A 23,315-nucleotide genomic window follows, 5' to 3' on the forward strand; every position below is an offset into this window, starting at 1 on the left:
CTTCTTATGAGGACACTACTCATATTCGAGAAAGACCTACCCATATGACCTTGTTTAACTTTATTACCTCTTTAAAGAGTTTATCTCCAAATACAATTACATTCTAAGGTTTTGGGACTAAGACTTCAACATGAATTTTAGGGTGACTAAATTTAGTCACCCTAATAATAATGTCCTTTTGTAATGCCCTCTTGAATGTGTGATAGACCTAATAGATTACTTACAATAACTCAAATATGGTAAAAATTGTGATAGGCTTCTTTTGGTATCAGCATACAAAAGACTGTGACTTCTGTTTTGCTCAATATTCCTCTCTCTGGCTCTCTTTCATTCTGAGACAAGCAGACTGCAATGTTGTTAATTGCTCTGGAGAGAGGCCCACATGGCAAGAAGAGAATGCTCTTCAGCCAACAGCCAGCATGAAACTGAGGTCCTCAGTTTAAGATTCCACTAAGAATTGAATTCTGCCAATAGTCACCTGAAGGGGCTAGAAATCAGATTCTTCCTCATTTGAGCTTTGGTTGCAGATATCCTGATTGCAGTCTGGCAAGAGACTGAACCAGAGGAACTGTGAGAAAATAAGTGTTGTTTTAAGTCATGGAGTTTTGTGATAATTTGTTACATGGCATTAGATAACTAACACACCCTCATTTTATCATTGTTGAGAACAAATAATAGTTACCATTTATGACTTTGTGTGTAGTACAATGCTATTTTTCATATATTAGTTCCTTCGATTCTCATATCATTTTTTTTAGATTGTAAGTATATAGAGAAGGAAATAGGTTTAAAAGAAGTTGGACAATATGCCCTAAGTCATACAACTAAAAAGTGATGTGGCAGGGCTTTGAATCCATGGCCAACTTTATTTAGCTCTGGCACCAAAACAGGCTGTGTAATTTGTGGGATTTGAAAAACAAAAATGTGGGCCCTTTATTTAAAAGTTAAAGAGTTTCAAGATAGTGAAAGGATAGTGCTGGGCCAAAGTTAGGTTTTTTTTTTTTTTTTTTTTTTTTTTTTTTTTTTTTTAGTTTGGTGCCCTTTGTGACTGCACTGATTGCTTGTCCATCAAGCCTGTCCTACCTGCCACTCTGACTTGCCCTGTAGTATTACCTCTCAACTTCAAGCAGGAAAATATTTCATGAGGACCTTACAGCTAGTTAGACAAAATGGCAGTGAGGAATAGATGTCCTTATTCAGAGTTGGCAATTTCTTTCTCTACATCACACTTTTTTTTGAGGGCAGTAAACTTACATTCCACCTAACTCTTTACCTGGGCTTGAAACTACTATGAGGTCCTCTTCTCACTGATGGTCCTCGTCTCACTATCTGTCCATGCCAGTTAGTTTATACTAATAATGTGATTCTAAAAGAACACCTGTTTTATATTTTATTCCACATTGGGGCCTGGACTACTCTGTATCAAAAGATAAAATTATTTGAATTACAAAAGGCTGAGATTTTTTTTCAAAAATAATAATACATGAGACCCCCAGACCCAGAAAACTCAGAGAACTCCAATAGGATAAATACCCAAACAAAAACTATACCTAGGCATAATATATTCAAACTGTAGAAAATCAAAGAGAAACCAGAAACAAAAGCACCTTACTGTAGAGAAGGATCAGAATTACAGTAGACTTCAATAAACACACAGAGAGTGGAGTGAAATATTAAAAGTGTTGAAAGAAATGTGATGGGGAAGTACTTTGTGGGTCCCTAGGACCACCCTCGTGTTCTGTAGCTTAACTGAAAGGAAATGAGATGGCTTATTTAATATCTGTTAATTATTGCTAACTTGCTAAATAATGTGAAGAAATAAGAGCCTCATCCTTGATATAAATTAAGCATTCCACATTTTTTTTTATTGGTCGTTCATAACATTACATAGTTCTTAATACATCATATTACACGGTTTGATTCAAGTGGATTATGAACTCCCGCTTTTACCCCGTATACAAATTGCTGTATCACATCAGTTACCCTTCCATTGATTGACATATTGCCTAGAAAGTGTCTGATGTATTCTGCTGTCTGTCCTATTGTCTACTATCCCCCCTCCCCTCCCCTCCCCTCCCCTCCCCTTTTCTCTCTCTACCCTTTCTACTGTAAATCATTTCTTCCATTTGTATTCTCTTGTCTTACCCCTCCTTTCCTCTTATATGACATTTTGTATAACCCTGAGGATCGCCTTCCATTTCCATGCAATTTCCCTTCTCACTCCCTTTCCCTCCCACCTCTCATCCCTGTTTACTGTAAATATTCTTCTCAAGCTCTTCGTCCCTACCCTGTCCTTGTTTACACCCCTTATATCAAAGGAGTCATTTGGTATTTGTTTTTTAAAGATTGACTAGCTTCACTTAGCATAATCTGCTCTAATGCCATCCATTTCCCTCCAAATTCTATGATTTTGTCATTTTTTAATGCAGAGTAATACTCCATAGTGTATAAATGCCACATTTTTTTTTTTATCCATTCATCTATTGAAGGGCATCTAGGCTGGTTCCACAGTCTTGCTATCGTGAATTGAGCTGCTATGAACATCGATGTAGCAGTGTCCCTGTAGCATGCTCTTGTTAGGGCTTTAGGGAATAGACCGAGAAGGGGAATAGCTGGGTCAAATGGTGGTTCCATTCCCAGCTTTCCGAGAAATCTCCATACTGCTTTCCAAATTGGCTGCACCAATTTGCAGTCCCACCAGCAATGAACAAGAGTGCCCTTTTCCCCGCATCCTCTCCAGCACTTATTGTTGTTTGACTTTCTAATGGCTGCCAGTCTTACTGGAGTGAGATGGTATCTTAGGGTAGTTTTGATTTGCATTTCTCTGACTGCTAGCGATGGTGAGCATTTTTTCATGTACTTGTTGATTGATTGTATGTCCTCCTCTGAGAAGTGTCTGTTCAGGTCCTTGGCCCATTTATTGATTGGGTTATTTGTTATCTTATTGTCTAATTTTTTGAGTTCTTTGTATATTCTGGTTATTAAGGCTCTATCTGAAGTGTGTGGAGTAAAGATTTGTTCCCAGGATGTAGGCTCCCTGTTTATCTCTCTTATTGTTTCTTTTGCTGAGAAAAAACTTTTTAGTTTGAGTAAGTCCCATTTGTTGATTCTATTTGTTAACTCTAGCGCTATGGGTGTCCTATTGAGGAATTTGGAGCCCAATCCCACAGCATGTAGATCATAACCAACTTTTTCTTCTATCAGATGCCGTGTCTCTGATTTAATATCAAGCTCCTTGATCCATTTTGAGTTAACTTTTGTGCACGGCGAGAGATAGGGATTCAGATTCATTTTGGTGCAAATGGATTTCCAGTTTTCCCAGCACCATTTGTTGAAGAAGCATTCCACATTTTGTATGTGTCTTTGTTTTCTCAAGTTAGTGGAGTCAATAACAAAGTGACAAGTTTAATTTTGCATTGGCTATTTTCCTGTCTACCTGGAAATACCAGCAAATGATGTGAGGATGATTGTGAGTCACAAGCAGAACTTGATATGCTGCTGCTCTCACGTATACCTGTTTTTAACATAACATGATTTGTAAGATACTAAACTTTTAGTCAAAAGCAGATATCAAAGTATATGTTGGCTGAATGCAAACAGCTGAGAGTTTTTTTTTTTCTTCCTTGAAACTTACCTACTCAGATGCTAAGTAATTCTACCACACCTCCTACTTGTGCCCTATTAATTCTATAAGTCCCCAGAAGAAGCACTTTGTATAACTTCATCTCAAAACTTCTGTCTTTTTGTGGATTACTAAAAAGCTACATGAATTTGAGCTCATGGTATTCTTCTGATGCTTTTTGTTGGTACATGTAGAACTGAGTGATAATAGGTGATTATTCTTTGTCTTTTGGGTTTGTAATACCTTATGCTTATCTTTATTCTTTCCTTTTAGTCCTTTCTTTCTTCCTGTGCCTGGTGAATCACTTCATGCAATCACAATTCCTTCCTATATTTATTTGCCCTAATTGTCCATCTCAGGCCATCCTTCATACTGTCTCTGATAAATTTTGTCTGGTATGCTGCTCACAATCCTTAGATGCTCTCCATTGTCTGGCTATAAAGTTCAGTCTCACAGATCACTGTAGTGTCCCGGCTTGTCTTTCTAACTCCATTCTCCCCTTTAGCACCTCATTCATGCAGGAAAGGGGAGTTCTTGGTTTCGCCAGAATCATCCCCTGAGGATCTTCTGGGTCTGGAATGCCCTCTCCTCTTTCTACTGACTAAAATCTTGTCTCTAGGATTTGATCATGAAGCCATCTGTGGTTCTTTTACAACTGACTGCCTCAGACAAATCAATTTTCTCTTTTCTCTATGTTCCTTGCTCTTTTTCTGTAACATTGAAGCCAGAATTAGACAGGCAGATAGGCAAGGATCAGATCTGGAGAATGGAGGAATTGAGATGTTAATTCCACCAGAGCCCTTCCTCTACTTTTATCAAAATAATCTGCCCCTGTTGCTAAGGTAACCTGTCCCACAAATTGTCTCTCCCTACAGGGAGTTGTAAATTATGCCCCCTTCTTGCCCAGAGCACTCCACCTTGGCATCTTCAGCCCATCTGCTTTTCACTTTTTGGCCATCCCACCTGAGCATCTCCTGGGCCTAGTAACATATGCAGGAAAGAGAGAGATAAGGGGAAGAGAGCAAGAGAATAAAGGAAGCCTAGAATATATACAAAAGGCAGAACATGCTTACTTCTTGGGATATTAGGATACCAGTTATGGCCCCCTTCTCCCTCCTGGGAGAACTCTACATTACCCCTTTCAAAATAAACCTTGCTTTATATGCTTGTCTTGGCGTGCTTCACTAATCCTGTTTTCCTGTGAATATCTCCATGTGTGTTTCTGTGTCTCCTTTCTTCTCATAAGGCCCATCCTAATGACCTCATGTTATTTTGATTATGTCAGTAATAATCCTATTTCCAAATAAGCTTATATTCACTGGGAATCAGGACTTCAACACATCTTTCTGGGGGGATAAAAGTCAACTCATAACAGTAGCACACCTGCTTAGTATATGCCATCAGCCATTTCCTTAAATTGCTTTCCCTATACTGTAAGTTCTTTGAGAGCAGAGACTTTGCCTGTCTTATTCACTATTGTATCCCCAGGGCTGAGGACAGCTGGTACATTAAAGCTACTCAGAGAACATGTGAATAAATGATCATTCTCAAATCCCAAATTCTTCATTCTTTTACCCTACCTCTTCTCTCCTTCAAAGCCTTCAAATGTCTTCTGGAATTCCTGTACCTTGCTCTGCACCCAGCACATCTTACTAGACTAGCTCTGCTCTTTGACTTATACTTGCCATTGCCATCTCTTCCTTTGTTATGACCACTTCCCTAACACAGGCCATTCTCATCTGGTCCCTGTACTATAATGCAGGTCTCTAGGAAGCTTCTCCAACATCTTCTTCCAGCTGTTTTTCATTCATTCTGTCCACTGCAGCCTGAGTGATACAATTGAAATGTAGTATCTTGTATGCCATTCTACTACTTAAAATCTACCTTCTTACCATGTGTGGGATAAATTCCAAAATTTCAAATATGGCTTTTGATGCTGTGGCTTGATCCCTGTCTCTCTTTCTGTTCTGTCTCTACCATTCCCTTTCTTGTTCTTTATGCACTAGACAGTTTTCAATATCTCAACTATAATATGCTTTTTGTTGATTCAGGCCTTTGCACATGCTATTCCCTCTGCTTGGAATGCTCTCATGTCTTGGCCTGCTTAACTACTTTACATCTTTCTTATCTCAGTTGAAACCTTGTTTCCTCTAGGAAGCCTCCAGGCCTACCCTCCCAAAGTTTAGTTAGGTACCCCTGCCATCAATGCCCCTGAGTAGGGTTCTAGAGAGTCTCAACATTTCATTTTTGTAAATCCTCATCACACTTATACTTTTTGATCAATGCCTGTTTCCCCCCTGATAGTAAACCACATGAGAGTGGAGACCCTGACTATTTTGTCCGTAGCTTCCTCATGAACAGTCCTTGACAAATACATGAAGCTCAATACATTTTTGTTTGAAGAATGAATTCTTTGGTAAACTGCTATTTCTTGGATTTGACCTTAATTTTGGGAAGCCCACTTGTGATGTATAGTTTCTAGAAGTCAGAGCATGTGCTCTTTTCTTGCTTAGCTCCTCTCAGTTCTTGGCCTCTGTGGACTTTCCCTTACCCAGCAGGAGGAAGAAATTTATGGTGGTTAGGGAGGTGGAAAACTTTATTAGAAGGCAGAGCTTTTACATTGTTGGGGTTAGAAAGGGGAAATCTGTACTAAATTCCCAATGTTGTATTGAAATGGGATAGAAGAGCCAATGTTAAGTTGTGCAGGTTGCTTCTCTCACCACCACTCTTGGTAAGGGAGGGGAGAGGACAGATGAAGAATATTGCCAGTATGAATGAAGGTATATCTACCTGCACTGACTGAAGGTATATCTACCTTCACTGCCTCCTCTAGAAGTCCTTAGAATATTTCTTTTAAATTCTTGCTATTGTTCCTAAAGACGAAGAACACATAAATAAATAGAATTAGCAATTTCCCCTAATGCTATGTGCCGCTAACAATTGAAGTGTTTTATTTTATTTTTATTTTTTTAAGAGAGAGAGAGAGAGAGGGAATTTTAATATTTATTTTTAAGTTTTCGGTAGACACCACATCTTTGTTTGTATGTGGTGCTGAGGATCGAACCCGGGCCACATGCATGCCAGGCGAGCGTGCTACCGCTTGAGCCACATCTCCAGCCCAATTGAAGTGTTTTATATTTGATTACCTAACTATACTTTCATTATTTAATAACTGCTTTTGGGGGCTTCCTTTGTTCAAGTTCTGGGTTATAGGTCTATGATGCAAAGAAGGATATACTACAATTTTATTGAGGAGCCAACATGCTGGCTGAAAAGAAATCCATCTATTTTAAGCTGATACGGCATGGTAGATGCTGTGACAGACAGGTATGTTCAGTGTCTGAAGAACTCAGGAGGGAGGCAGAACTTCTCATTGTTATTTGGAGGCTTGCACATTGCTATGTCTTATATAAGTGGTTGGATGATCTCAAAGTCTTTGATTGCATCTTTAAATGTGTTCCCTATATTTAAATGGGATCTGAAAGTTAAACCTGGAGACAGGTTGACTTGGATTTCAAATATGGGTTCATGCTATATCTTTCCACTGAATGACTTAGGTACATCACTTTCCTACATCCAGAAAAGAGTGTGCAAGTGCTGGGATTAAATGATATGATGTATGTGACACATATAGCTTGGTACTTGGCATGTAGTTTGTGTTCAATTATTTCTTTCTCCGAGTGATTATTGCTTTTTTTATTTAATTAAGCTTTGAAAACCAATAAATTATAAATGAGATTAAAATAAAAGCAAATAATGTTTATTTGTTGAGGAATACATGTGCAAATTGGGAAACAGGCTTAGCTAGAACCAACCAACCAATATTTCAAGTGGCACTTCATAAAATTACAAATGTCAATTGACAAGTCCTGCAGTTGGAAACTGATGCATATAAGGATGCTGGTAAACTTTCTAAGTGTTTGAATTGCCCTTGGACAAGAGGCAAAACTGGTCACTCTGGTATTTCTCGAACCTTGCAAGCTATTGTTAGATCTTGAAAAATTGTTCCCTCTGGGGGATTCAATTACCATCATGATTCTGTGTAGCAGTCTTTTTCTGTTGGTAAATCTCAGACTCAGGAAAGAATTCTTGCTTTTATTTTCTTCTTCTATATTGATGGAGCTGTTTTACTTCTGAGCCATGACCCCAGTTCTTTTTATTTTTTGAGACAGAGTCTCACTAAGTTTCTGAGGCTGGCCTCAAACATGTAATACTCAAGCTTCCTGCTTCAACTCCGCAAGTCTTTGGGATTATAGACATGCCCAGGTGCTCTTCCTTCCTCCCTCCCTCCCTCCCCCAAATTTTGAACACAGGGGTGCTTTACCACTGATCCACATCCCAGCCCTTTTTTAATTTTATTTTTTTTAAATTGAGACAAGGACTTGCTAAATTGCTAAGGCTGGCTCTGAACTTGCAAGCCTTCTGCTTCAGCCTCCCACACTGCTAGTATTACACACCTGGCTGCTCTTTCGTTGTTTAACATTTTGCAGTCATTTGGACTTTTATTTAGCTTCATGATATATAGGCTGATTTTTAAAGAATGTGATTTTTGGTATAAAAATAGTCTAAACATAAAACACACAACATGAATTTCTTTAAAAATGTATAAATTAGCAATTTTATTGAGGTAAACTTATACATTCCAAGAAATGATCTGGCTCTGAAGCAGGATATTCAAACTGCCTAGACTTTTATATCATTTCAAAACCATTATATGAAATATTTCAAGTGACACTTTATAAAATTTTAATAAATATAAATCACATATAAATTAACTCAAATCTCATATTTAAATTATCAATAAATTAAAAATAATTAAAATAGTGTCCTAATGCTCATACTGTCAGTTCTTCGTAGAGAACAAGATAAGGTAGGTACCCAGTGGACAGGACATGTTTTCTGACCATAGGAAGCAATGTCCATGAACCAATAAGCTTAGATGCCCACTATGCTTTCCGAACAGCTCTCAGGGTGAACTGCAGGAAATCCTCAAAGTGGCTCAAGATGAGTTGCATGGTCATGACCTTCTGCCAATCATTCTGTGACTCCAGTTTTGCCAACAGGTGGATATTTGCAGTTGGGCTAGGGAAGACTATTTTATTGGGATCCTTCACCTGAAGGGAAAACAAAAAGGATTGTTAGAAAACAAAAAGGATTGCTCCGGGCTGTAGGAAGATGTTTAAATTTGGAGTGATATTATTTGAAGCCACCTGTCCTGACACATCCAGGGGAAGTGCTTTTTCTCTGAACCCACACGGAGAAGGTCCCTTCTATAACAACTGAATTCTAATCGTCCCTTTGCCACTCTGTCTCCCACCAGATGGTAAGCATCTATAGGACAGCAACACTACCTTGTCTGTCTTTTCCCTTTAGTTTCTTAAAACAGTGACTGGTACAAAGTTGTTATTATTTAATAGGTAAATTAAGAATTCATAACTAAAGGCAATTTAATGGGTTCTAAATCTAGTACTTTTCTCCAGTTTTCCCTTTACTATCCATCCAGAATCCTTTGAGACCACTGATTTGTGGTATAAAGAGGACTAGAAAGGCCCTTCAAGTGTCCCAAGGACATGGGGACAACTAGTTGCAGAAGGCCTAGAATCCCCCAGGTGTGGTCCTGGAGTACTGTAGCATTGACATCAACAGGGAGTTGTAAAAAATGCTAATCTCAGGCCCCACCCAGAACTGCTAAATGGGACCACAGCAAATGAGATACTGGAATTCCTGTGCAGATTAAGGTATGAAAAGCCCTGGTTTAAGGCACACAACTACAAGAGGTAGGGTTAGCACAGAGCATTTCATTCTAGGACTCTCAATTCACTTTGCTTGGCTCATCCAAACTCTGAGCCACCAACCTTCCATGACCTACCATTTAATAGTTAGCTGGTGGTGGCAAAGCCCTTGGTCCCTCCTTGGTCCCTAGCCTTTGGCCATTTCTCTGCATTAACTTTCTGGTAACAAGAATGTCACTTGGCAGTGACTAAAATATGAAAACCATTTTTTGCTGTTATTTTTTTAAAATAATGGCTCACTGTCCCTCTACCTCATAGGCAGCCATCCCTGTCTAATAAGCAGCCTTGCATCACTGAGTTGTTCTTGAGCCCTATAGAGGGATAAAGAAGTACTCACCTCTTGTTTCAGAATCTCAATCAGGGCTTTGGAACTGAACTGCACATGTTCAGCTCTGTCCCTGTTTTTGCCTTCCTGAAACTTGTTCCGGATGTACCTCAGGTAGACCTGAAACTCCAGAAGCCCAGAGGTGATTCGCACAAGGCAGTTGTCCTATAAGAGAAGGAGAAATCAGTTATTGTCAAGAGACAGAATCAATCTGAAAGCATAAAATTTCCTCTAGAGAATTAGGCATCATATTTTGGGACACTGGACAGCATCAGCTGCCCCATTTTAAATATCTGAACAATCAGGAAGGAGATGGGTGTAACAGAGTGACATCAGTAGGGAGACTGGGCCTGGATCCTGCCTAGGGAAGCCAGAGAGGAGAATGGTTCCCTAAATATCTTACCCAGAATGAGCTAGGTTAACATTAAGCAGCTGTGAAAAATCCCAACACAGGGGACCCATCTCTGGCCTTGCCTGTTCAGAGATAAACCTCTTTTTTTAAAAAAAAAAGCTTTAAGTTGGCTTTGTCCTACAATTAACATAATCTGTCTCCTTCTTTGTTGCCTGCCTGGTTTTATATGTATGCAGGCCCTTCATACAAGAGAGCTTTGGCTGAGGAAGTTAAAAGTTTTTACCCGATTGTATCCAGTTTGGAAGCATCCATCTTTTTCAGTCATCTTTGGAAGGTTCAGATTGTTTTCCGACACTGCCACATGGCTCTTGATACAGGTCTCATCATTCTTGCACAGCTAGGAAAGAACACTAGAATTGTTAGCATTTAAGTGCCCCTAAAGCAAACACCACTAGAGGGCTGATTTGTGTTCTATCACAGCCAGGAAAGTCTAAGAAAAATGAAGTCACAATCTATTTGTAACTGGCAAGAAAAGTCTAGTGGAATTAGGCATACTTGAGTTCAGTCCCAGGCCCACCTGTGACTTCACTCCAAACTGGGAATCATTAAATATCTCCTTGTTTTGAGGATTTGATAGTATATTTATATAAATGCCTGGCACATTATAGGTATTTAATACATGACAGCAATTTGATGATAATTTTGGGCAAACATAATTTAAACTGTAAAATTTCCAGCTGGAAGGACACATGAAATCATCTAGTCCAGCTCCATAATTTTAGATAGAGTTCAGAGATGGTAGGAAATTTGCCCAAGATCACAAAGGTGATTCTGCACAATTAGAACTACAGTCTGGGCTCCCAGTCTGCTCTCCTGTATTCTTTCCTTTCTATCAAACAAAGTCCAAATACTTTGCAATGACAGTTGAGAGATGCTTTAATCTGCTTAAAGTTTTGCCTCTTTGGTGGGCCCTCAGGTAGGCATCTCAGAAAGAACGACACTAGGGAATCCTCATTGAGCTTACATCACCTAGAAGTATTACAACTGCCCTGAAAAGCTGAGCATTAATTTCAGGGGAATTTAATCGACCCATCTCTGAGGTACAAATTGAAGGTTTGCAGACTTTACTTTTCAGTAAAGGAAAAAGAGATCTGAGAAGCAGTAACCCTCAGTTTGTATGAAGTATGGAGCTGAGAATGGGCCAGGGAACACAGATTCAGGCCCCATTTTGTATTTTTCAGAATAGGACCCCCACCCCAGACCAGCAGCAAAGAAATACAGAACAGTCTGCCCCTTTGCCTCAAGCCTAACATGCCACAGAACCCAGCAGAGACCTCCTAATTCAGAAGCCCTGTCCACATTTCAAGGACAAGAATGAATGAATGTCCACATGGGGCCTTCATCCAACACCAAGCCTACCCACCTCTTTTCTCATTTCGAAGACTTCCTTGATGAGGTAGGAAATCTGTCCTGCGGTTTTTCCAGAAGAGGCATGTGTTAGTTTATTTCGAGTGACACTATTCTCTCCATCTTCTCTCTTAAATTCTGAGGCGGGGAAGGCAGTAGCCACCACTAGGAGCAGCCCCAAGGAGGCAACTAGAAGAAAGGCGAAGAGAAAGCAGGGCATGAGCTGACAGCACAGCTGGAGCCTGCTGCTGGCTGGCAGCCAGCCCTACTCGACCACACGCCTCCTCCCTCACACCGTGCTCAGTAGCCCCGCCAGCAGGACTCCCAGAGCCAGGGATTTTCTTCACTTACTTGAGAAGAACTTCATGGCTGTTCCTGGAGGGCAGATAGAGCCCTCTTTCTTTCCTGGTGGGCTCAAGAGCTGAATGTGCCTCAGACATCCCCAGTCTCATATTTATTGGGAGTTGAGGCTCTAATTTTGAGACTCATGGGAAAATCCCACATTTGATAAAAATCTTTGTTGTGGGGTGGGGGTGGGGCCAGAATGGGTGAGGCTGATTGGAAACCTCATTAAGATTGTGCAATGTGACGTCGTTTAGCATCAAAATATTCACACAACTCTGGGGGGGGGGAAGTGTGGCTTAGGTCATCATTGAGGCTAGCTCTAAGAAGCAGGATCACTCTTCCTTTAATTTCTTCTTTTTTTTTTTTTAGTGACTCAGCACTTTAGCATTTTTTGAGAAAGTAAAGCTGAAGTCACACACAGTATTTTAAGAGGGGGAAAAAGAAACCAAAGCTATGATTTTTAAAAAACAATACTTTGATTACCAGACTAAGAGGCTAGGATTTAATGTTCTGTCTATCTGTATTTGTGAAAAACCTTAGATGTTCTGATCTGAGTTTCCTCAGCTCACACCACAGCACCCCGGCCTTCTGGGGTTACACAGAAGATACTACTACCAGTCATCTCAGAATTTTTATTTCCTGGCTTTCATCATGACCAGCTGTTGGAGAATTGTCTGGCTATCCTCAAATCTTGTGCAGTTATTTCTAGGAGTCTCCAGATAGAGTCTGTGGTACATGCATAAATGACTCCTTTTTGCCAAAAAGTGGCACCTACCAGTTTCCTCCTCACCTGTTCCAGCCTGCATAGGGGAGATGCCTGCTCTCACCTTGGTTCCCTGACCTCTTCCTGGGGGGGGGGCGTCCTTGTGAGTTCTTCTGGTAAGAAGAATTAATTAATCTCTGTGTCAGAGTTATCCTGCACTCTAGCTAGTTATGTCCCTACTGCTGCCCAACTTTCTTCACCACTGCCAGCAAACATGCAATCCTCTTGTCTTAGGGCAGCATAAGGTAGGTGAATGGGCCCAGGTTTGTGGGAGTACTCAAGTTGCTGAAACACACTTGGTTCAGGGTAAAAATGGGGAAAGAATACTACTAATTTCTTTGATGAGGATGTCAAAGATGGATCTTATGGCATCTTCTAAAACTTGACTACATAGTTTCCTCTCTATGTGACTTGATTTGAATCTGAAGATGGCATGGCTCTAGAACTGAATCACCTTCTCCTCCAATGCATAAGGCTTGCTTATTGGGTATGTTTAGACAGCCCTTCCCCCTGCCCTTAGGATGACTTTGTTTGCTTAGTCTCCTGTAAGTGAATTCTAGATCAGGCTGCCCTACCAGCATCCAGAACCCCAGACAGCTCTGAGGATGGTATTTCAGGTTTAATCTTGGATACGTGTATGGCACTGAAAGAAATATTTACAAAACACAGTGTTAACATCACAATGGGCTTCTTTGCTTTGCAGAGCAGATACCTTCAACTTTGCTAAAACAATGACCTTTGTTAGGGCATTTAAAACATGATTATAGATGGCCACACCTATAATCCTTTCTGCTAAGGAAGGATGGTTCCAAGGTCAAAGCCATATTTAGCTATGTATCAAGGCCCTAAACAACTTAGTGAGACACTTTCTCAAAGTAAAAATAAAAAGGGCTGGGGATATGGGTTAAATCTCTAGTACCAAAAATTAATTAATTAAAAATAAGGATGATTTCCTTGAGTTTTGTTTTGTGAGTAACATTTTAGGACCCAACTGCTGAAGAATGTGAGATCACCCATTTTCCCCCATTCATCTAAACAGAGAGGCCACAGTCAGGTCCTCTGGCCATAGTGGGGGTTTTTAGTTTGAAAATGAAAATGGGGGAGGATGGCTGGATGATTTCATTTTTAATGCTTTTGGATTGTCAGCAGCCTGGACACCCTGAGTCAAATGCTTTCTCCTGAATGAAGCCATCTCTCCCAGTTCGCCTGGGTAGGCTGTGATAGACCTCTGCAGTGTGGAATTACTTTTCCTCAGTTATATATTTTTTGAAAATATGACTAAAAAAATTTCAAATACTTGAATTTAATAACTCAATGCAACATAGATTTATCTTTTTTAAAAAAGTGCTTTTAGGGCTGGGGATGTGGCTCAAGAGGTAGCGCGCTCCCCTGGCATGCGTGCGGCCCGGGTTCGATCCTCAGCACCACATACCAACAAAGATGTTGTGTCCACCGAAAACTAAAACATAAGTATTAAAAAAACTCTCTCTCTCTCTCTCTAAAAAAAAATAATAAATAAAAAATAAAAAAGTGCTTTTAAATTAGGAGGCATGTATCCATATTAAATTGTTTAAAAAGTACCTCAGGACATACAGGGAAAAGTAAGACTCTTTCCTTTCCTGGCTCCTTTTTCCAGAGGTAGCACTTAGTCCTCAGTATTCTCAACCAAATCCTCTATTGGCCTCATCTGGGAGAGGCTTTTACAGCTTCCCAGGTACTCTTTATTTATTTACATTATTGGTGTGCCCACATGCACGCACGCGCACACACACACACACACACACATTGTAATTTCCTATGGCCTGAATATGCCACCTATGCAGCCCTCCTTGGATGTACATATAACAGAGCACAGGCTCTTGGGTATCACAGCTTGGGTTGCAATTCCAGCTTGGTCACTTGCTAGCTGTTTGACCCTGGTTAAGTTACCCAAAGAATCTGTGCCCTTCTTTATTCACCTATAAAACTCGGGTAGTAATACTTCTTGCCTTATAGGGCTGCTATGAGGATTTAATGAGATAATGTAAAAAAATCTCTGGGGCATATTAATCCCTCAAAAGCACTAAATTTTTGTGACATTCCATGGCTGGAGCCTCTGCCTTAGCAAATTCTTCTAGTATAGCTCTGTCAGCTCACCTGGGGTCTGACTATGAGTCACTATGAAAAGAATTAGGTCACTGTGTCAGTGATGAATTGGTCTCCCAATCATAGAAGTGAGATCCTATGTTCTGTTGAAAACTCCTTATGTCACACAGTGAAAAAATGGAAAGTTATCTCCCTCTTTTCTTGAAAACATTAAGCTCTCTAAAACAGATCCCTTGAGGTCAATAATTAGCTCAATTGTGTCTTGCTCCTAGATGATTTGCAAGACATTCTGCTAAGTGATTTTTCTGTGTATTTTTTATTTATTTTTCAAAAGTCCACAGCCTTCCCTGTGCATGGCCATCATCATTATTCAAGTTCCTGAAGTGGCTTCTGAGCATGAGGGTTCTAGACAATCCTAGATCATGTACTTCTGGCAACAAAGGGCAGATTGTATGGTCCAGGAAATGCAAGTTACCCTGTATAGCCACTTGCACATTGGAGCATGGATCTTTGTATAAATGCCTGGGCTGGCATTTGTGGAAAAACAGACTCTTTCTGTTCCAAAGCATTAAAGCAACATCCCTAATCTACCATGATATCTGCCTTTCTTTACATCTCAGTGGGCTTTTCCACAAAAAGAATTCATCCTTTGCAATTTTTTACTTTTTAAACTTTTTGTTTTCCTTTGAGCAGTTTTAAGTTCACAGTAAAACTGAGATAGAGGTACAGAGATTTCCCAAATAACCCCTGCTTCCAAACCTTCCTCACATTTTAATATGAGTGACCAGAAAAGACTGTGGTGTCGGCATTTATTAATTAATACTACAGCTGCTGGATTTCACTTTTGCTAATTTGAAGTGACTGCCAATTGAGACCAAGAGAGCAAATACAAATGGGAGCATGTGTGGAGGAAGAAAGCCAAGTCCATTCCTTAACACTTAACATAGGGTTGGCCGGGTTTCCTGAATCACTGTCCATGTCTGCTTTCCTACATGGTGGTGGAGTCCAGGTCATAGTCCATTGGTACATTGGAGGTGAGGGGAAGAAAGGGATTTCTATTTGGTACATTAGCCACCAGAGGAGAGGTATTCTCCAAATCTCATAAGCTGTGGGGGTGTGCTCTTTGGCTATATTCCACGGGTTGGAGATGGGTAGGTCTTTGATTTAACAAGAGGGAGTATCCGAAGGACAAAAAAAGGAACTCACTGGGTACTAGGGAACTTGCAGTTGCTGTTAGAAAATAGTTTCACTTGTCACCAAGGCAGAGGAAGTTTGCAAATTGAAACACTGGGTGCTTTAACATCTTCTGGAATTCAGTCCCAGTGAGCAAATGCCAGGCCTGAAGGCTCTGGTAAATGTCCTACTTTGGCAAGTGTTGGTATTACTTAGAGTATATGAGGAATAGATGGTGTGTCTATGTGGGAAGAGCTGGCTGATCTTGGAGAGCAGCCGGACCCAGTGACCAAAGCTCTTCACAGTTGCCAGCTTGGTCCAAACCTAGTATGGCCTCAGTCTCGGCTCTGATGCTCCATTACAGATCCTGGTGACTTCATCGTCTGGTCTCAGCTTTCCTGAGGGGGGGTGATCAGTGTGTTTGAGGGGGTGATCTAGCCACAAGGCCAGGAAAAGAGTACATCTGCCCTGCTCTGTGTCACTTTTCTATGCCCTCATTGTCACATGCTGGGTTACCCTTCTCTTGCCAAGGGAGAGAATCCTAGGCATTTTAGAATGGAAATGACCTCTCCTAGGGCAACAATGAGGACTTTCTCTGCCTTTCCACCCTCATGCAACCCCTTCCACCTTGCCTCCAGGCCTTCCTGGAAAAGAATATCATATCTCAAAATGTTGATGAACTAGCTGCTTTGAAGTTGTAGCTTGGTGATAAGAAATTCCTCTGTGATCCTGAAGGAACCCCTAGGGCAGGGAGATCCCTTGGGCTGAGTTTTGGAGCTTTATCTCTTCTGTGTCTGCAGGACTGGTTTTCTGTATTGCTGATTGCTGGTTCTGCTTTATGATTGGGAAACTTCAACGTGGAGCAATCAGCTAACTTATTCTCAGAGTCATTTGAACCATTTAAAAAAATATTTGTTTTTAGTTGTAGTTGGACACAATACCTTTATTTTATTTGTTTTTATATGGTGCTGAAGATTGAACCCAGGGCTTTGTACATGCTGGGTGAGCGCTCTACCATTGAGCCACAACCCCAGCCCTTGAACCATTTTTGGTTTCTACAAAGATCTCAGTTCTCTTGAGTTCAGCGTCATAGGCAGAAACTAAGCATGCAAACCATGGGCTGTTTCCCTCCACCTTTTTCCCTCAAAATTAAGGTATTAAGTACCCATTTGAAAGTATCACATGTACTGGCAAGACCAGGGGATTCTGCTGGCCTGGCTATGATGTATTTACCTCCCTTCCCTGCCCTTTTGGATAGTTATTTGCTTAAAAGACTGTCTTAGTTCCTCTGAATAAAGCCTCCTGTGTGTACTTAGCAAGCTGAATTCATGAAGGTAGGGAAGGACTTCCTAGTCTTCATGGTGGGAAAATACTCTTGAGTTTCTGACACATTAGGTTTTATTTTTCCTGAAGAAAGGTCTACTTGAATTGATTTAAAATGTTACAGAAGCAGGTGAGCAGATCAAAGAATCTTAAATGATCTTTTCAAGATATTGAATTCTATGTTGTATAGATCTATGAATGTGTGTAGGTGTGTGTGGCATAGAGCAGAGCCTTTGATTTACCATAGACATGGCTCCAAGGGGGTGCTTCCCACTCTGTGTTAGGGCAACCTTAGCGATCTGGGTCCCCAGGAAGCCTGGGTGGGCTTTCTCCTGTCACCCAGGCCTGTTACTCCTCCTGTGCTGCTGGGTCTCCATAGTAATCCATGTTTGGGCTTCAGTTTTGTATCCTTCAATGACTTCCCTGGATCCCTTACCCCAGAAGCCATGTTTCTTCTGTGCTACTTTCCTATGGGTGACATGGGTGGGTGAAAAGTGGTGACAGAAAGGAAGGTGTGGTTTGCTTCACTAGTTTGGCTAGAGATCAGGATGCTTGGAAATAGTTTCTTATTCCTGAAGATTTATTTGGGGGCTTGATGCCTATGTCATTGCTGCTAACTACCCCAGTTTCTCCCTTGTCTCTAGAAAGCCAACATAGAGGCTGTCATATACTTCTCCTCTGTATTTAGTTTATTTGTTGTGGGTTCAGGAAACCTTCTGAAGACACCAGGTTTGTGTAGTCAAGGGCAGGTCAGGCTTAGAAGGAAATTTAGGCCTGGGGCGATTTCTGTCTGACATTTTTGACCACTCTGTCGGTCAGGCTTGTGAAGGCCCCATTGGTCCTATTGACTTTACATAGATTACAGTATTCAGAAGAAGGTTGTGGTTTTTTATGTTGCCAGCAAAAAAAAAAAAATGGCTTAATGTAGGGTTTCCCTGAATTAGGCTTGTCTTTTTACTGCATTGCCAAATCCTTGATTTCTTGTGTTTTATGACTGTAGTTGTTGGCAGATATGAGTGTTTAGATGACGACTAACTGGAGGATTTAGAGCAAGGTATTCTCTCATCTAGGGGCTTGATTAGGGAATACTCTCCACATTCCTCCCTAGCTCTAGCATTGTGTCGATGTTTTGTGATTCTGTGGATCTTCACTAACCATACTGAATATTCTAGAGCCTACCTTTAGTGGAGCTATAGGAGTAGGAGTCTGTAAAATGGAGAAATAATTCTTGAAAACTCAAAAGTCTGATGCTGTCTAGATCCCACCCATAGAGCAATTAGTAGACCTGTTTGTTGGGGTGCTGTCCATTTTGATATGCCAGTGTCTTGGTGGCCTCATGCAGATTAAACTGGATTCAGGAGAAGCCAGAGCACCTGCACTGAGACATCAATGCAAGGAGATCACAGATTTCTTAATTATGTACAAGTAGGAAAAGATCAATATACAAAGTTAAGTACTTAAAGCTTAAAAAACAATTATGTGAGAAAGATGTATTAAATGCAGAAAATAGAAACAGACAAAAGGAAACAAAATTGAAAAGTAATTTTATCACCCAGCTAATTGTTATCATTATAGTATAATCATTTCTAGTTATACACCGCACACACACACACACACCTCTGAAACTAGCATTTCAACACTGTAATGTTTGATAACCTGCTTTTTTTTTCCTGTTTCTTTGTGTACATAATATACTGGGTAACTATATAGGGATGATGTAAATTATTCTATTGATAAACCAGAGTTTAGAAGAGACATATTCAGTAGGTTTATAGATGACTCCTCTATGTGCATACCATTCTCCTCATAAGGCATATGAGGAGTTCATATCTTAAGGATAATGGGAATCATTTAAAATAATCACTGGGTTTCCTGAGTGGTTAACTTACTGTTTGTGAAGTAATATAATCTCCAAGTTGATAAATTGTGCTTATTATTTGGAATCATGAAAATGAGTTTGCTGTTTGACCAAAGTTTGTGTTTCATCTGGTTTAGGACACTGTCAAGCTCTGGTGAGACCTTATAGTGGGTTTCAGTAGCTCAGTATTCTTCTTTGCCAGTAGGATGTATGGAGAGTTGTCAAGTGCAACAGTGTCATCATGTCTCCTCAATTTTGTGTGGCTTATTACCTTTGGTATCTTCAAATTCATTATTGAGGCCTGTTTCACAAAGCAAAAGAAAAATGAATTAAAGCATTTCATAAAAATTTGTTGTCTTGGGCTGGGAATGTGGCTCAAGCTGTAGCGAATGTGTTAGGCCCAGGTTCGATCCTCAGCACCACATACAAACAAAGATGTTGTGTCTGCTGAAAACTAAAAAATAAAAAAACATTAAAAAATTTCTCTCTCTCTCTCTCTCTCTCTCTCTCTCTCTCTCTCTCTCTCTCTCTCTTTCTCCCCCCCAAAAAAATTTTTTTTTTGATCTTGAGATATCTCTATCCTTTCTATTTCAGTTCTGGTGTGTCTGCCTCAAGGGACCACTCACCTATTATGATTGTGTGGCTTGTGCAAGAGAAATTGCAATACTAGAGGGCAGTGAAGCAAGATCCACCACAAACCAGTTAGCAGGTATGATAGCCTGCCTTGATTATGGTCAGGGAAGGTATGTAGGTGAGAGGTGATAGCCATGCTTCTCCTGAGAACTCTGAGATGCCAAAATGGGTATTTTCGCAAAATTTCCTCTCTAGATCTCTTTAAAAACAATCATAAGCACCAATGTGGGATAGTTTTAATAGACTGTGTGAAGTAAGATTCTATACAATATTATTTTTCTTCTAAAGTACTTTGAAAAAATGAGTATTTGCATGTAGGATAAATCAGGCATTTGTTGAATTCTAGTGTCTGGGCTAGGTGCTTTACAGGCATTAGCTCATTTAAACTTCACGCTGTGAAAGTAGCTATTATTATCTTTACTTTGGAGATGAGAAACTGAAGTTCAAAGACGATAATGATTTACTTAAGGTCATGCAGCTCACAGAATCATGAAGAAGCTTGATGGTTTTGGGGAGGAGATGTGAAATTTATTAGGTTGGTTAAACATAGGGTTGTCAGATTAAATACTGGCCACCCAGATGCATTTCAGATACACACAAACAATTTTTTAGTATGACCATATTCCAAATATTACATACTTATGCTAAAAAATATTTCTTGTTCATTCAAATTTAACTGGCATCTGTACTTGTTAAATCTAGCAACTTTATTTTGTAGGTCCAGCTTATTGTGGGGGTAGTAGGTGCTGAAACCTAGGTATAAGTATAGGTAGCCAAGAAAGATAGTTTGAGCAGAGCAGTAATGTGATGAAAATATTTAGTCTGAGTGATCAGAAAGAAGACCGTGAAGGACTGGAATCAGGGAGATGGGCTTGGAGGCTGGTACAAACATCTCAGATAAGACCAAGAGAAATCCAGGTAGAAATGCTTGGAGCTGCCTGGTTTGGACTTAAGAGAGCCAATTGTGCTTCTCTCTCCCCAACTTTCCATTCAGTTACTCCTGATAGTAGCTTGAAACTAGATAAGAAGGGAATATTTATACAACAAAAATTGGTAAATGCTAAAATTTAGAGCCTTCCCTTCACTTCCATCTAATCCCCAGCAATTTGATAAATATTTTCCAACATGTTCAGGGGGCCCAAGAAAATAGAGGGATAGTTTGAAGACAAAGTCAATTAAATCCAGATATCAGTTATTATATAAATTCTATTTAGGGAGTGTAAGAAAAGCAGATGTCAAAGGGATTAAGGACTATATGATATTTTCTTATTTCAGAGGCAATTGGTCAGGAATGTCTGTGCCTCCAAATGAAGGCATAGAAGTTGCTACTTGTGTAAATGGATAGACACTGCTACCCATTGAACCCCAGGGGAGTGTGAGGATTGCACAGGGCAGAACTTGATTTACAGTTAGATGCCCTTGGATTTTCCCCAGCCAGGAACTGGATCATGCCTCAGTAGATCAGGGAAGAGCCATGGATGAAGTTAGGGACTGAAGATTAGTCACACATAGCAAAGCAGCAGTTTAGAGGACTAGGGATTTCTGATTTGTCACTGTGTCACACCAATAAGAGCTAATGAATGGCCAGGCTAGCTTTGGGGCCCTGAGTAATACACGATGACCAGAGCCCTAAAGGGTTCTTTGGGTCCCCAAAGAATTGTTTGTTCTTGGATCATAAGTTTAGCTCTCAACTGTACTGGAATGACAGGCAATCGTTTTTCTTGATATTATTCTTGGCATTGCACCTTGTGCTGCATCCTCCTTCTGATTCATCTCTGTTACAGTTCTATTGTGTATTTCTAAAAAGTTGCTTTAGAAAAACAAACAATATCATTAAATCCAATCCCTTTACCTCTTTAACAGTATCTGCTAATGACAGGAACCTGGTTGATACTTGACTGGGTTATAGCCAAATTTCAGAGTATTGAGTAAAATATGAAATCCCTAATAGAATTTTGGTTCCATTACATGGCATAGCTCCCAGGAAGGTCACATGAGGAGTCTCTGTGTTATAATTATTTTTTCTTTCTCCAAAGCATGTTAGTCTTTTCAGAATCATTTCAGGGCAGGGAAGAATGACATCTTGTAGATGTCGTGACGTCTCTACATTCTGAAATTCTATCAAGACTCAGATCCTGCCTGGATCCTCTCAGGAGCCTCTGTGCATCCGTTTCCAGGAATAGTGAGGGTTTTCCTTGTGCTCTCCAGTAGGGTCATGTACTGTACTAATCTCTTTCCAGGCAATGACATGATGGCACAAGATCTGGAACCAAACTGTCTGGGCTCAAATCCTTGCTATCCACTGAGAATTTATTTAACACTTAGGTTTTATTTTTCTCATTTGTAAAATGGGAGTAGCAATGGTACCTTTTGTCATAAGATTGTTGGAACCTATGTAAAGCTCTTAGTATCTGCTTGGCATATACAAGGGGCTCAGTAAACTCAAGCTACTATGATTACTATTTCTCTTTCCACAGTTAATTGAGAGTTTCCTGAGGACTATGTCTTTCTCATGCCAAGCAATAGCACAGAGTTAAGCATTTGGTTGATGCTCAGGGTTGATGAATTAATGAAAGGCAAGGTCTACTTGCAATGGATATGTTGAAAATAACCATCAAAATTTTGAAGAACAGATTAATTCATAATATTTTCTTTGTGAGCTTTTCAAAAAATCATTTAAAACATTAAGTTCACTTGATTTGCAAATTATAAAGACCAATACTTTGTCCAATAATTTAACATATGTATATTGATTTATTCCATACCACAGGAAGTATGGTTGACTAGATAAAACATGGATTACAGGGACAAACTTGGTTTAAATCCCAGCTCCACCCTTTATTGCTTGGGTGACTTTGTTAAGGTGCTTCAGTTCCCTGCTTCTGGGTTTCTTCATTTGTAAACTGTGGTAAATAAAGTTTACCATCTAAAAGTGGTACAAAAATTAAATGAAGCCAAATCCATTTAAGCACAGTTATTAGAATATGCTAAATTGTCAGTTGATGCTAATTAATATTATTGATGTTGAATTGTTATGTTGAATGAGGTTAGGCAAGAGAAAAAAGAAGAGAAAAAGAAAGAAAAGGATCAAAGTAAGCAAAGCAAGAATGGAAGAATGGCTGAAAACCCCAGAAATGGCCACTAAAAAATAAGGCAAATAAAATGTCTTATAGATTTTTGTTGTAAAATGTTATATTTTACTTTATGGTTTTTGCGTTATGGGCTGGGGACATAACTCAGAGGTAGAGTGCTTTCCTAGCATGTGCAAAATCCTGGTTTCCATCCCAAGTACCATCACCACCAAAGAAAATGTTATTTAATTTTTGCATAGTTAACACATACACATGACACAGAATTAAAAATGTATTAAAAGTTACTCAGTGAAAAATCAGTCGCTTCCATCATTTACAAACTATTAGGGGTGACTACTTTTTTTTGGTGATTCTTTATAGAAATACTTGATGGGTTTATAAGCAAGATATTTGCATTTCTCATGATTTATTTTTATTCTTCTACATACATGATGATGCACCGATCACACTACTCTACATCTTGCTTTCTTTATTGAATGTATTTTAGCAATTATTTCTTATTGGGAGATACAGGGCTGCCTCTTCCTTTTAAAATCATGCATTCC

General features: G+C 39.8%; 1 protein-coding gene across 1 annotated transcript; it reads right to left on the bottom strand.

The window, feature by feature from the left end:
• Positions 1-8,568: 8,568 nt before the first annotated feature.
• LOC144252971 (interleukin-6-like) lies at positions 8,569-11,865 on the bottom strand. The gene is made up of 5 exons (XM_077794970.1): positions 11,850-11,865; positions 11,515-11,687; positions 10,375-10,488; positions 9,752-9,904; positions 8,569-8,736 (listed from the first exon to the last, which is right to left on the bottom strand). Exons 1-5 carry the CDS (start codon positions 11,863-11,865, stop codon positions 8,569-8,571), a joined length of 624 nt encoding a protein of 207 aa, XP_077651096.1.
• Positions 11,866-23,315: the final 11,450 nt, after the last annotated feature.

Source organism: Urocitellus parryii, unplaced genomic scaffold (assembly GCF_045843805.1).
Source record: "Urocitellus parryii isolate mUroPar1 unplaced genomic scaffold, mUroPar1.hap1 Scaffold_79, whole genome shotgun sequence".
NCBI classification, from domain to species: Eukaryota; Metazoa; Chordata; class Mammalia; order Rodentia; family Sciuridae; genus Urocitellus; species Urocitellus parryii.

Excerpts from the sequence above, each read along its gene's own strand:
- LOC144252971 (XM_077794970.1), bottom strand. Across the intron at positions 10,489-11,514 it reads TCTTCGAAATGAGAAAAGAG|CTGTGCAAGAATGATGAGAC; the intron begins GTGGGTAGGCTT and ends GTTCTTTCCTAG. Across the intron at positions 9,905-10,374 it reads TCCAAACTGGATACAATCGG|GACAACTGCCTTGTGCGAAT; the intron begins GTAAAAACTTTT and ends CTTCTCTTATAG.